Below are 13,276 nucleotides of genomic sequence, written 5' to 3'. Positions count from 1 at the left end.
ATGACATGGATGGAACTAGAGGGTATTATGCTAAATGAAATAAGTCAGTCAGAGAAAGACAAATACCATATGATCTCACTCATATTTAAGTGGAATTTAAGAAACAAAGCAGATGAGGGGAAGGGAAGGAGAAATAAAATAAGATGGAAACAGAGGGGGAGATAAAATGCAAGAGACTCTTAACTCTAGGAAACAAAAAAAAAGGTTGCTGGAGGGGAGGTGGGTGGGGTGAATGGGGTAACTGGGTGACGGACATTAAGGAGGGCACCTGATGGAATGAACACTAGGTGTTATATGCAAATGATGAATCACTAAATTCAACCCCTGAAACTAATAATACTAATACATTAACTAACTTGAATTTAAATCTAAAAAAATAACTATGATAACATGGTAAGTACCATCATCATGGTATTAATAAGAACCATGGAAACATGGTGAGTTGAATGTGGGAATGGGAAGTCAGGGATAGTTGCATGGAGGAAGCACATTTGAATTGTGACTTTAAGAAAGAGAAGAAGCTCAACAAGTGGTGTAGGGGAAGGAAGGGTAATAAAAAAAAGTCCTGTATGTATGAAAGCACAAAATTACCCAGCAGGTGTGAGTTGTCTAGTTGTCAGGCATGACAGGGAGTCTGGATAGGGGAGGGTAGGTGAAGCTGGAAGAGAGCTAGGAAGATTGAGAAGGGCCAGTAAGTAATTGAGACTGAAGCAGGAAGTGACACGGTCATATTGGTATTACAAAAGGACAACGCAGGAGTCCGCAAAGGGTACATAGAGGGGAGAAGAGGAAGTGGTGCCAATAGTCATGGAACACACACAGATGTGCCGATCTGCTGGTTGAACTGAAATGCATGCTGGTTGGTAGATAGAATAAAAGTAACTGCGCGAAGTGGTAAAATTAAGAATGCAAAATCTAATAAACTGTTAGTACAAACTGCTCATTATAAGATGTTGCTATGATCATTGATAACTGGGCTTGCTGACATTGTGACATCAAGGGAACTTCTGCAGCAGGGTCTGTGGATCTGGGCTGTGTCACGGTAGACAGCAAGGCTACATTGCACAGCCTTTAGTAAGCATTCTGGGCTTCCAGAGGATCCCAGTTAATCATCACCCTCAAGCTCAAACTATTGCTTCTGACTTGTTTAGTTTTTACTTTTATTTTTATTTTTTAATTTTTAATTTTTTAAAATTTATTTTATTTTATTTTTTTTAAGAAGGGTCCATGCCCAATGTGGGGCTTGAACTCACAACCCTGAGATCAAGACCTGAGCTGAGATCAAGAGTCAGACACTCAACTGACTGAGCCACCCAGGTGCCCCCGTTTTTACTTTTATTTTGATTATAGTGCAATGCAATTCTGTGTGTGTAATTTTTGATATAACATATACATTTATGATAAATATTTTAAAGTGGAAATCCACAATGAAGAAACTTCAAAGCCTGGATATGTTTCCAAAATTTTAAGTATCATGAACAGGTAAATATTCTGGATTTTCATGAGATCAAAGAAGAAAACAGTAATCAACCACAACCTGAGGCATGTTCTGATACTGTGTAAAAATCATTACGACATTAAAAACGTTTGTATTTCTAAAATGAAAACAACTTGATTCTTTCAACATAAAAATCTGATTAACTTATTATTACAAGTGATATAAATGTTGGATGGAAATAGAGCTCAAAGGTTATGCTGTTAAAAGTTGAACAGGTGAAACACTTTTTAAAATCAGACTGCCTATCATGTTTTGTTAAAGGTCATGATTCCAATAAAGAAAATCTGCAATCATTAATGAAGGAAAATTTAAAGAACACAGGAAGTCAGTTTTGTGCACTAATGAGCTTAAAATAAAAACTTTTTTTTTTATCAAAGTGTGTCAATAGGTAATTACAAAACATTTTTAAACATATCATCAGAACTTTTAACAATCTATTATGTAATTAAACATAAGCGAATGTTTTGAGACATGAAATACTTAGGCGAAATTAGAAAAATAATTAGTATGGGTATATCAGCAATGTAGCCTGACTGTGGCAAAGCATTTATCTACTGAAATGATAAAGGAACCTTTTGGAAAACATAGAAATCAAACCAGTAAAATTTTAATCACTATTGATAGAGCTTTAAGAGTTTCATGTAAAAGGGTTCTGATAGTACCTAATATACAAAATTCAAGATGCTGAAGGTGGTGAGATATTTTTTGTCGATCTGCGGGAGCAAGATGAGAAAGCATCTGTGATACCTCAAACTATTTCAATGGGTACCAAGAAAAATGGTTTCACTGAGAAGTATTCACATAAAAACAGTGCCAGAGTGGTAACATAGAGAACGTCTGGAGTTTCAGTCCACAATTTAGAAGAAAGTTCCAGATGTTTTGTTTTCATCCCAGCTCAATACATTCAATATATTCAGCTGATGCAATAAAAGATGTACACCAAATAAATCAGTATTAGTATCTTCTTTGTGAATTTTCTATATATTACCATATATTAAACAAACACTAGAGATAATTAAATAATATATCTGAAGAGAGTTCAGGATTGGACGTTAGAGAAATAGTAGGACCCCAATGGGCAATCTATAGAGCTAGAGCTGCAACCACTGAGACGAAATCATGCCAAGCCTTTGTGTTTGTTTAATGTAAATCATGAAGTGGGAGTAGTTAAACATTTGAGAAGTGTAATTAACTTTTAGGGATTTGGTTTTAATGAAATATTCTACTAGAAATTTCAGTACGTTCTTTAGCTTTATAAGAGAGAAATGAAAATATGGTGCCCATATAAAATTAATAAAGCAAACAATAAAGAAGCAGAAGATACAGAGAAACAAATGAACAAAGGGTACCATCTGATACAAAATGAAATAATTATAAGAGAAAAACAATCATATTGTGTAATAAATTACACAGAAATGGGTTTATTATTTTATGACAAAAATGAAAAGTATGATGAATTAATAACCTTTTTCAATTTATTTAATCCTAAACTTTAGCCACATTATGTATAGGGTGATCAAAAACTTATAAAATTAAGCCAACTGATTAAATATGATAGTCCATGATGGTTTTGTGACTTAATTGATAATAAAGAAATTAAATATATAAAAACCCAGACAATATTATGAGGGCTAGAAAAAAATTTCAACATAACAATTAGAAGTTCAAAAGCTGGAATTATAAAAAGTGCAAAAGTATAATTGATTAATTTTAGTATGATGAAAGATATTATTGATATTAAGAGACATTCTCTACATACAGAGTACTACAAATTACATAATGACTACCAGTGTAAAAGGAAAGTTATAGGAAGAGCCTATGTACATTGTTCATGTCACCTCATGGCTCAGACAAAGGCAAATTTTAGGACGTGAACCCCATCAACCAGAGGCTGTACCAACACTTCTGAAAACCAACAAATGATTTTGAAATCATTAGAAAAATGTGATGACTGATAAGTACTAAAAATTATACCATCTGGCAAGAAGTTTCATAAGGTACACATAGTTTAGTTTTTATAGAGAATAAAAAGTGATTTTTAATTTTTAAAATTTATATATATATTATATATATTGATTTATATATAATTGTGACAGTTAACATATTTTTAAATTTTCACCCCTGAATGAAGGCAGGTGAGAAAGAAGTTTAGAAGGTTATTGTAATAGTGTTGGAAGTTATGAGGGGTGAAAAAGAAGGAACTGAAATAGAGAGGTAATAGTAATAGTACTTGCTGACCAATAGTACTTGCTGACCAAATTAGAAGAAGAGGTGCTAGGGTGTTTCTAACTTCAATGAACAGGATAGTACGTTTTGAACATACTGAATTTGAAGAACTTGTATAACATCCATATGAAAATATATAAAAGAGTAACAAAAACAATAATAATTATGTTATCATAAGATAATATTTATAAATATTTATATTGGGGTACATAATGTTCCATATTCTTTCAGATACTTTATTTGATTTTCATACCACTCCAGTAAATATAGTAATACGATTATTACTAGGAGCTCCTTCTTACTGAGCCCCTACTATTCCTCCATTCAGCAGTGTTATTTGAACCCCTCTGTATGTCAGCAGGATAAATCCCTGCCTTCGTGGAGCTGACGTTTTCATGGAGGAAAACAGACAATAATGAAATATATGCAAAGTAGAAGGTCAGGAACAGAGTTAGGGTTAAGTGGGTGGAATGTGATGGTGTAGTTTAAATAGGATGGTCAGGGAAGGAGATATTTGAACATAATCCTGAAGGAAGGGAAGGAGTGACTCACATGCTTCTCTTGGGAGGGGTCATTCTCAGCAAAGGGCACAGCAAGGGCAAAGATGGCAATGTGCTTTCTGAAGGATCTGAAGATCAGTAAAAAAGCCAGTGTGGTTACCATAGAACTGAGTGAAGGGGTGAGTCATAGAAGATTCGAGACCAAGTCAAAGTAGTTGGCAGAGGACACACACACACACACACACACACACACGCACACACACACACACAGAGTCTTTTAAGGACATGGTAGAACATTTGGATTTTTCTCTAAGTCTTACATATTAAAAGAACCACTCTAGGTCTGTATGGTGACAAGACTCTAGGTCAGCAAGAATGGGAGAAAGAGACCAAGTTCTGAAGCTCTTGAGCTACTTGTAGCTTAGGCAAGAGATGATGATGGCTTGGATTAGGTTGTACCAGTGAGGGTAGTACCAACAGGATAGATTTTAGATACATTTCCAAGGTAGAACCAATAGGATTTACTAAAAGTTAATTGTTAATTGTAGGTTGCATAAAAGGGGGAGAAAACTTATGAATGCAAGATTTTTGGCCCTAGTGACTCACTGGGTGAATGGTGAGACCACTCAATGAGAAGGTGAAGAGCAGGTTTGAAGGGGAAAATCTGGGGTTTGGGTTTGGACATGTGAAGTCTGAGATACTATGTGCTAGATGCCTTTAAATCCTTTCAACAATTGATCTAATATCTGCAAGGGACGTATGACCATTGTCCCTGTTTTATGGTTGCAAAAACTAAGGCCTTGATATTTTCTTCAATTTAAGTTCTTATAACCAATGGGTTGGGAGTAATCTTAGAGCTGTCAGGAGGCTGAGACAGTATAATATACTCAATGTATTTAATTCAAAAGTATTTCTTGAAGATCACTATGTACTTATTTATCACTCTTAGGTGCTGTGACCAGGAAGGAAGGAATTAAATATGTTAACCTTTTGCTACCTTCCAGGAATTTGCAGTGTTGAAAAGGAATGTAGATATAGTAGATGACGCTGAAATTGTTGGACCACAGCTCAAAGTAGGATAGCAGTAAAGATAACAATCCCTGGAGTAATTTAGTAGAAGGAGAAAAGTCAATGAGGGACAGAACTGTGTGACTTGAGGTCCTTTCTGGAAGATATGAAGGAGGATTTTAATGAGAAGGAGTTGGATGGTCTTCAGGCCAAGAACCTGCATGGGTATAGTCAGTATGCGCCTGAGGATACCACGGAGACTATTCAACTGGAGTAGAGAGAGAAAAAGATGGATGGGCAGAGAAAGGCCAAATTAGGCAGGGCTGTGAAAGCCAGGCAGAGCATCTTGGATTTTATCCCATAGGTAACTGGGAGCCCATGATAGTTTCTAAGGCTAGAGCTGCAACATGGTCAACATTCACCATTTCTTAACTAACATTTTCCTAGAGGGTTGCCAAACTCATATTGGCAACACTTATATTTTACTTACATTTAATATTTTTCATTTGCAATGAAAGTGATCACATATAACATCTAGGTAGATATTTTGACATGCTAATTCCTTTTGGTTCCAAACTCATACAAATAATACATTTTTGTCCAAAAAGGAGAAATTATAATGTGAGGTTATGAAAAGTCCATTTCCCTCTTAACATTCTTCCTAGCAACTCAGTTGTTTTCATTGGCTTTTATTAAAACAACCTTTGTGTGAACTGGCAATTTGTTTTGTAAATATCAATGAAAGCATATTTCAGAAAATATAGTAATAAAAACCAACCCAATTTCAGAAATATGCTTGCTGCCAGACATCAGTCTTCAGCTCATATTATGAGTATTTCCAGTAAGTCTTAAATACACATTAACATGAGAAATAGCTCACTGTTTAAGATCAAAAAAGTTGAAAAATCCTTCACTGCCTCTCAAATACTGTTTAAGGATTCTGCCCAATAAAATGTATTTCCCTTTTTGATAGAATATATTTGTAATGGTTCAAGCAGTACATTTAATTGAACATTTTCCCCCCAAAAGAACTGACTTAAACTCAGTTTATTATTATCTTAATGTCTACATGTTTTATAACTTTGTTTAACAGGTTTGGGATATTAACATTTCAGCAATACCTATCTTGAACCTTTATCCCCCTATTAAACCTTTATAAGAAATAAAAACTTTGTGCAAGACTCGAAGGAACTCTATTACTATTTTTCAAATGTGCACAACTCAGCTATTGTCACTGAGCTACATTTAATAAGAGAAAAATATTATTCCTCAACTGAAGTCCAGTAAGGAGAGACCACTAGCTAAATGTTCTGAAGAACTTTCACTTGAATGCCTCCTGGCTGGCAGATGAAACATCTGAGAAGTGAAATGGTATCATTGCATCGTTGTTTTCTAGGCACTGTTGTAGTCATGCTATGTATCTGCTGTGATGCTTTTTTATGTAAATGTTTTCTGTCCCTTCTTTTTCTCTTAGAACACATCTCCACAGTCTACTAACTATCCCGGTTTCTACAATATAGATTTCTTCATGTTTCAAAGTAAATCAGTGAATTAATTCCATTAATATGGTTTGAGTGTGATACCTTGTGCCCACAATTATGCTAGTCTTTGTGGAGTAGGTACAAGGGGTATAAAGATGTGATTTGCTATGAAGCAACTCACATTATACTTGTGTTCTATAAAACATGAATCATTAGCACATAATTCAAGGCATTCTGTAACTAAGTACTGAGTTATAAGATAAAGCCTAGAGCCAAAGTGAGGGAAGATAAAGCACTGCATGTCTAGGAGCCAGACCCTGAAGTGCTTAGATTGTCAGCAGTATGAAAGGGGCCGGTTAGCCCAGATACCCTGGGAGTCTCCACCTCTAAGTAAGCATAGTAAAGAAGGGCATTACCATGCAGGGCAGAAATTTGTGTCTTTGATGCAAATATGATTACTTACTTGAAAAGTATCATACATTTCATTGTATAAAAACATACATTGAAAATGAAAATATAGAAATTGGAAGCAAGACCTCCTGAGTCTCAGTAAGGACCTCAATATATTATGGTAGATGTTCCCAAATATTTTTAAGCATATAGATATTTATATTAAAGAAGAATTTAAGTCTTAATCAAGAAGTAAAATCTTAGTGATAAATGTAAAGCAAATGACAATAAGTGTCTAGTCCTTTACGTTGGGCATTAGGGACGTAAAATCATAATTACAAAATGAAATCAGTGAATTAGAATAGCGAAGCTGACTGGGTTAAGGGGTATGTGGATTGCATAAATTTTTTGCTGTTTATTTTTAAAATTTTTTTGTGCTGAGTCACAGTAAGCAAATGGAATAGTTGCTATGCCTAAAGATGGTCTCATGAGTTATGGCTGCCTTTTTGCTACAAATAAAAATGAGACCTAAAACCAGGAGCAAATGAAAAGAAATAACCATCCTCAGACAATCTGAAAATATGAAAGGATTTAACAAAATTAGCAAAATCCCCAAAACTCTGCCTGTGAGAAATCTAAATCAACCCAAACAAACTTTTGGGGAACCTGGAATTGTGAAGAACACATTTGAGAAAAAAGTCCATAATATCTTTTTTTACCTTCTTTTATTATTATTATTAATTTTTATTAACATATAATGTATCGTTTGTTTCAGGGGTACAGGTCTGTGATGCATCAGTCTTACACAATTCACAGCACTCACCATAGCACATACGCTCCCCAATGTCCATCACACAGCCACCCCATCCCTCCCACCCCCCACCACTCCAGCAACCCTCAGTTTGTTTCCTGAGATTAAGAGTCTCTTATGGTTTGTAAAAGTCCATAATATCTTAAAGAAAAAAAAAAAGAATTTGTATCTGACTTCTGAGTATTTTCTATAGTGTTATCATGCTGTCACTTACCATAGAAAACATTGTGAGTTCTTTTACCCTGTGTTGACACAAAAGCTCTGACCATAACACAAAATTCCGATTGAGACATATAGCTCAGTCATTTTGAAGCTATGTGATGTTACCCAGAGACAGGCCTTGTCAATCTGTAAGCTCCTAGAGAGAATGGCTACATTGTTTGGATAATTGTGGAAATTTTTCCTAAATTGTCATGAACAAAGCTTCTACTAATCTCCACTTTCTCAGCATCACCTATCATATAATAGGCTTGGAAGAAATGGAAAGATCAGAATTGATTACAAATTCTCTTAGACCACAGTGATATCAACAAAATGGCAGACTAGGCAGTTACGTGCCCTCTGTACCCTCTGGAAACATTAGAAGAACAACTAGAGACTGACTAAAATAACTTTATAGGAGCTCTGAAACCAGTCAAAAATCTAAAGCAGCCAAGCGAATGCCCAATCAAGAAAAAGCCACATTCGATATGGTAGGAAATTTTGTGACACTTGTACTCTCCCTTGTCCCACCCTTTCTCCATGAGAAGGGACAGCCTTTTCAACAAGTGGTGCTGGGAAAACTGGATATTCCATGCAAAAAAATTATTAAGTTGGACCCTTACCTCACACCAAATACAAAAATTAACTCAAAATGGACCACACATCTAAATTCAAGATTAAAACCATAACAATCTTAGAGGAAAAACTTCATGACACTGGATTTGGTAGTGATTTCTTGGATATGACACCAATTACCCAATCAACAAAAGAAAACTTAGATAAATTGAACATCGTCGAAATTAAAAACTTTGTGCATCAAAGGACACTGTCAACAGAGTGAAGAGGAAACCCGTGGAAAAGAAGAGAGTATTTGCAAATCATACATCTCATAAAGGTTTAATATCCAGAATATATAAATTAGTTCTACAATTTAACAGTAAAAAAATCAACAACTCCATTAAAGACATGGGCAAAAGGGGGCGCCTGGGTGGCACAGTCAGGTAAGTGTCTGACTTTGGTTTAGGTCATGATCTTGGGGTCCTGGGATGGAGCCCCATGTTGGGTTCCCTGATTATGGGGGAGTCTGCTTCTCCCTCTCCTTCTGCCCCTCTCCCGCACTTGTGCGTGCATGTGTGCATGCTCTCTCTCAAATAAATAAATAAATACATAAATAAAATCTTAAAAAAATATATGGGCAAAAGAATATATAAATTCGGGGTGCCTGGGTGGCTCAGTCAGTTAAGCGTCTGCCTTCGGATCAGGTCATGATCCCAGGGTCCTGGGATCGAGTCCCACATCGGGCTCCCTGCTCAGCGAAGAGCCTGCTTCTACCTCTCCCTCTGTCTACCACTCTGCCTCCTTGTGCTCTCTCTCTATCAAACAAATAAATAAAATCTTTATTTTATTTTATTTTTTGGGATTTTATTTATTATTTGAGAGAGAGTGAAAGAGAGCATAAGCAGGGCAGTGGGGAGCGGAGCCGGGAGCCCAATGTGGGGCTCGATCCTAGGACCCTAGGATCATGACCTGAGCTGAAGGCAGACACTGAACCGACTGAGCCACCCAGGCGCCCCAATAAATAAAATCTTTAAAAAAATAAATAAAATAAATAAAAATGGTTGAAATGGTAAATTTCATGTTATTATATTTTATCCCCCCAAAAAATAGAAATAAAAATATCTTAGACCAGGATGTCTCCAGACAGTGCCTTCTGTCACCGGGTGCTTAGGTTAACACCTCTTCCTCTCGCTGTGGCCGATAGAAGCTGCCTTGACAGGTGCATGAAAAGATTTTAATTTATCTTTGAAAGCATCTTTAACTCCCTAATGCTGCCGGAGATCATAAATATAATGTCTATGTCACGTACAAGCTCACACTAAGATGTATTTTTATTTTTTAATTTTAATTTAATTTAATTTAATTTTAATTTTTTACATTTCTTTGTCAGACAGAGAGAGAGGGAACACAAGCAGGGGGAGCAGCAGAGGGAGAGGGAGAAGCAGGCTCCCTGCTGAGCAGGGAGCCTGATGTGGGACTGATCCCAGGACCCTGGGATCATGACCTGAGCTGAAGGCAGACGCTTAACCAACTGAGCCACCCAGGCATCCCTAAGACGTATTTTTATATTCTTATTGCCATTGTGCCTAAATATTTTCTTTTTAACTAATTTGAGATGTGATATTTCATGTATATTAATAAGATAAATGTTTTGATACATAGATAGCAAAGTTAGTAAATGACTATTTGATTGATGGAATTAATTCAGGAGCAATGTACACCAGAAGTAATCTCATCTACATCTCTCTTGCTCAATTTAAATGCCCCAGAAAGAGCCAAGATGTCCAGCAACAGATGAATGGATAAAGAAGATGTGGTATATATATACAATGGAATATTATGCGGCCATCAAAAGGAATGAAATCTTGCCATTTGCAACGACGTGGATGGAACTGGAGGGTATTATGCTGAGCGAAATAAGTCAATCAGAGAAAGACATGTATCATATGACCTCACTGATATGAGGAATTCTTAATCTCAGGAAACAAACTGAGGGTTGCTGGAGTGGTGGAGGGTGGGAGGGATGGGGTGGCTGGGTGATAGACATTGGGGAGGGTATGTGCTATGGTGAGTACTGTGAATTGTGTAAGACTGTTGAATCACAGATCTGTACCTCTGAAACAAATAATACATTATATGTTAAAAAAAAAAAAAGAAGAAGAAGATAGCAGGAGGGGAAGAATGAAGGGGGGGAAATCGGAGGGGGAGACGAACCATGAGAGACTATGGACTCTGAGAAACAAACTCTGAGGGTTCTGGAGGGGCGGGGGGATGGGGGGATGGGTTAGCCTGGTGATGGATATTAAAGAGGGCATGTTCTGCATGGAGCACTGGGTGTTATATGCAAACAATGAATCATGGAACACTACATCAAAAACTAATGATGTAATGTATGGTGATTAACACAACATAATAATAAAAAAAGAAAAGAATAGAAAAAAAAATAAATGCCCCAGATTTATTTAAGGCATATATTGGCCTCCTTACCCAAAATAATCATCCTCCTTCCTTCTACCTGCTCGAATTCTACCTATTCTTTAGGGCCTAGCTAAAGGCAAGTTATTTTACAAAACATTTCCTGACAATCCCAGCCCACACTTGTCTTCCTAACTTCTAGTCACTATCTAGTCATTTAGTGCTTAGTAACAGACTGCCTTGTATTATTTGCTATCACTTTGTGTTTTAGAACCAACTAAACGTACTAAAAAATTAGCAATGGGGGGGTCTGGGTGGCTTAGTCCATTGAGTGTCCGATTCTTGGTTTCGGCCCAGGTCATGATCTCAGGGTTGTGAGATCGAGCCCCACCCCGGGCTCTGCACTCAGCATGGAGTCTGCTTGAGATTCTTTTCTCTCTCTCTCTCTCAATAAACAAGCAAACAAATAAATAAATAAAATCTTTTAAAAAATTAGCAATTAGTCCAACCTGAAAGGACAGCCCAAAATACAGGTAGATTCACTGAAACCAAATTGTAAACTTGTTGGTTCCCTTCCAAGTCTAGTGCAGCTCCATGTGAACACACGAGTTCAAAATTACTACTGATGTGGATTCTTTAATCAGTTAATTCTAAAAACTGGCTTATGGAAGACTGAAAGACTTCCCTTTCTCTCACCCCCAGTACACACACACACACACACACACACGCACACACACACACACAACTATACCTACTGGCACACTATATTTCCCTGAGTAGCAACTGTACAGAAAGCAACTTTGGGTGCCAAGGCAAAACTATTTTTTGAGTACCCACTATATGCAAAGCACTTTGCTAAACCCGGTGAATAAGGAATTCACTCCTATTCAGAGTCTGTTACATTGGTGGGTAAGGCATGCCTCTGGGCATTGGACTGTTGGGTTAATCCAGGAATTTTCTTCTGGGAGCAGACCAGAAATCAAACTGAGAAAAAAAAAAAAATATGAGAGGAGGTGGAGGGTCATTGTCTTCCCCTACTATTAAAAAACATGAACTCAACAAACTGAAGAAGTTCAGCCTTTGTAGTTAAGACTACATATTACTGTGAGTTCAAATTCTTTCTTTTAATATATAAGATTTATTGAAATGATACTGTTTGAGCAGAACTGAGAAAGCTGAGTATTATTTCAGGTTTTCAAGCCCTAAGGAAAAATAGTGCCTTTAGGTTTTCCATTCAGCTAGGAAAATTATAGCTTCATATTTGCAACACTAAAGCTAATGCAGTGTCAGCACCTCCATCAAATTCTGTTGTTCAGCAGTTTATAATTCAAGCAGAAAGTTTCACTCCAAGCCCAAACTTGGCCTACACAATCTCAAAGCAAATGGAGAAAAAGTTATTTTGGCTAGGGCTGATTTATAAAAGCAAAAGAGAGGGGTGGGAGGAACGACCGGGCTTGGGAGAACGGAATCAAGAACTGTTTTCGGAAGGGGCGACGGTGGGGTCTGGAAGAGAGGGCGAGCCTGGCGGAGGCGTCTCCAAGCTCTCACGGGGCGTTGGCACTGCCGGGGTCAGGGAGGACTTACGGGGCTCCGGGCTCACCTGATTGAAGTGTGCACCGATGAGCGAGGGTTCCCATATCTTCGAACTGTTGTTCGCAGTCCCGCCTTTCTCTTTCTTGGGTGCCATGCAAAGGACGGGAGGAGCATTGGCGTCTAAACTGGGCTCGGGCCCCGACTAAGCGTCCCCGCTGCCATAGTAACCGAAGCCACGCCCAGTTCCTGAACGACTTCGGTTCCCCTCCCCCAAACCTGTTCGGAAGCCACGGGCCAACCGCTTCCGTCACCATAGCAACCGAGCTTCCCAGCCCGCGGCAACCCCGACGCGGGACTCCCAGACCCCCTGATTAAATTTTAGGGTTTTCCAGCGGTACAACTGTGCAAATGGGAGAGGTCAGGCCGAGGCCGGCTTCGCTTCGCCCCTCTGCGGCTACTTGGAGCCTCTCCCGCCCCAGGCATTGTCTAGAAACTCAAAATCCCTGCAATCCCGTCCATGACTTCAACACCAACAGTTTTTCGACCCTGGGCAACCTCGAATGGAGAACCGATTCCCTCAGGAGACATCCCATGTCACTTTCTCACCCATTCTAATCTGCCCCAACTGCTTCCTTATGTGCAAATTTATCTCCCT

The 13,276-nt window shown here is 37.8% G+C and overlaps 1 protein-coding gene across 1 annotated transcript in view; it reads right to left on the bottom strand.

Moving 5' to 3' along the window:
* The window catches only part of SPAG17 (sperm associated antigen 17), a 219,474-nt gene extending 206,639 nt beyond the window's left edge, over positions 1-12,835 (bottom strand). The window contains exon 1 of the mRNA XM_078072554.1: positions 12,689-12,835. Within this exon, the coding sequence (XP_077928680.1) occupies positions 12,689-12,775 (87 nt within the window). The 5' untranslated portion in view covers positions 12,776-12,835. The remainder of the gene's footprint in view (positions 1-12,688) is intronic.
* Positions 12,836-13,276: the final 441 nt, after the last annotated feature.

Source organism: Halichoerus grypus, chromosome 5 (genome assembly GCF_964656455.1).
Source record: "Halichoerus grypus chromosome 5, mHalGry1.hap1.1, whole genome shotgun sequence".
Lineage (NCBI taxonomy): Eukaryota > Metazoa > Chordata > Mammalia > Carnivora > Phocidae > Halichoerus > Halichoerus grypus.
This window is presented reverse-complemented; position numbering and strand designations above follow the sequence as displayed.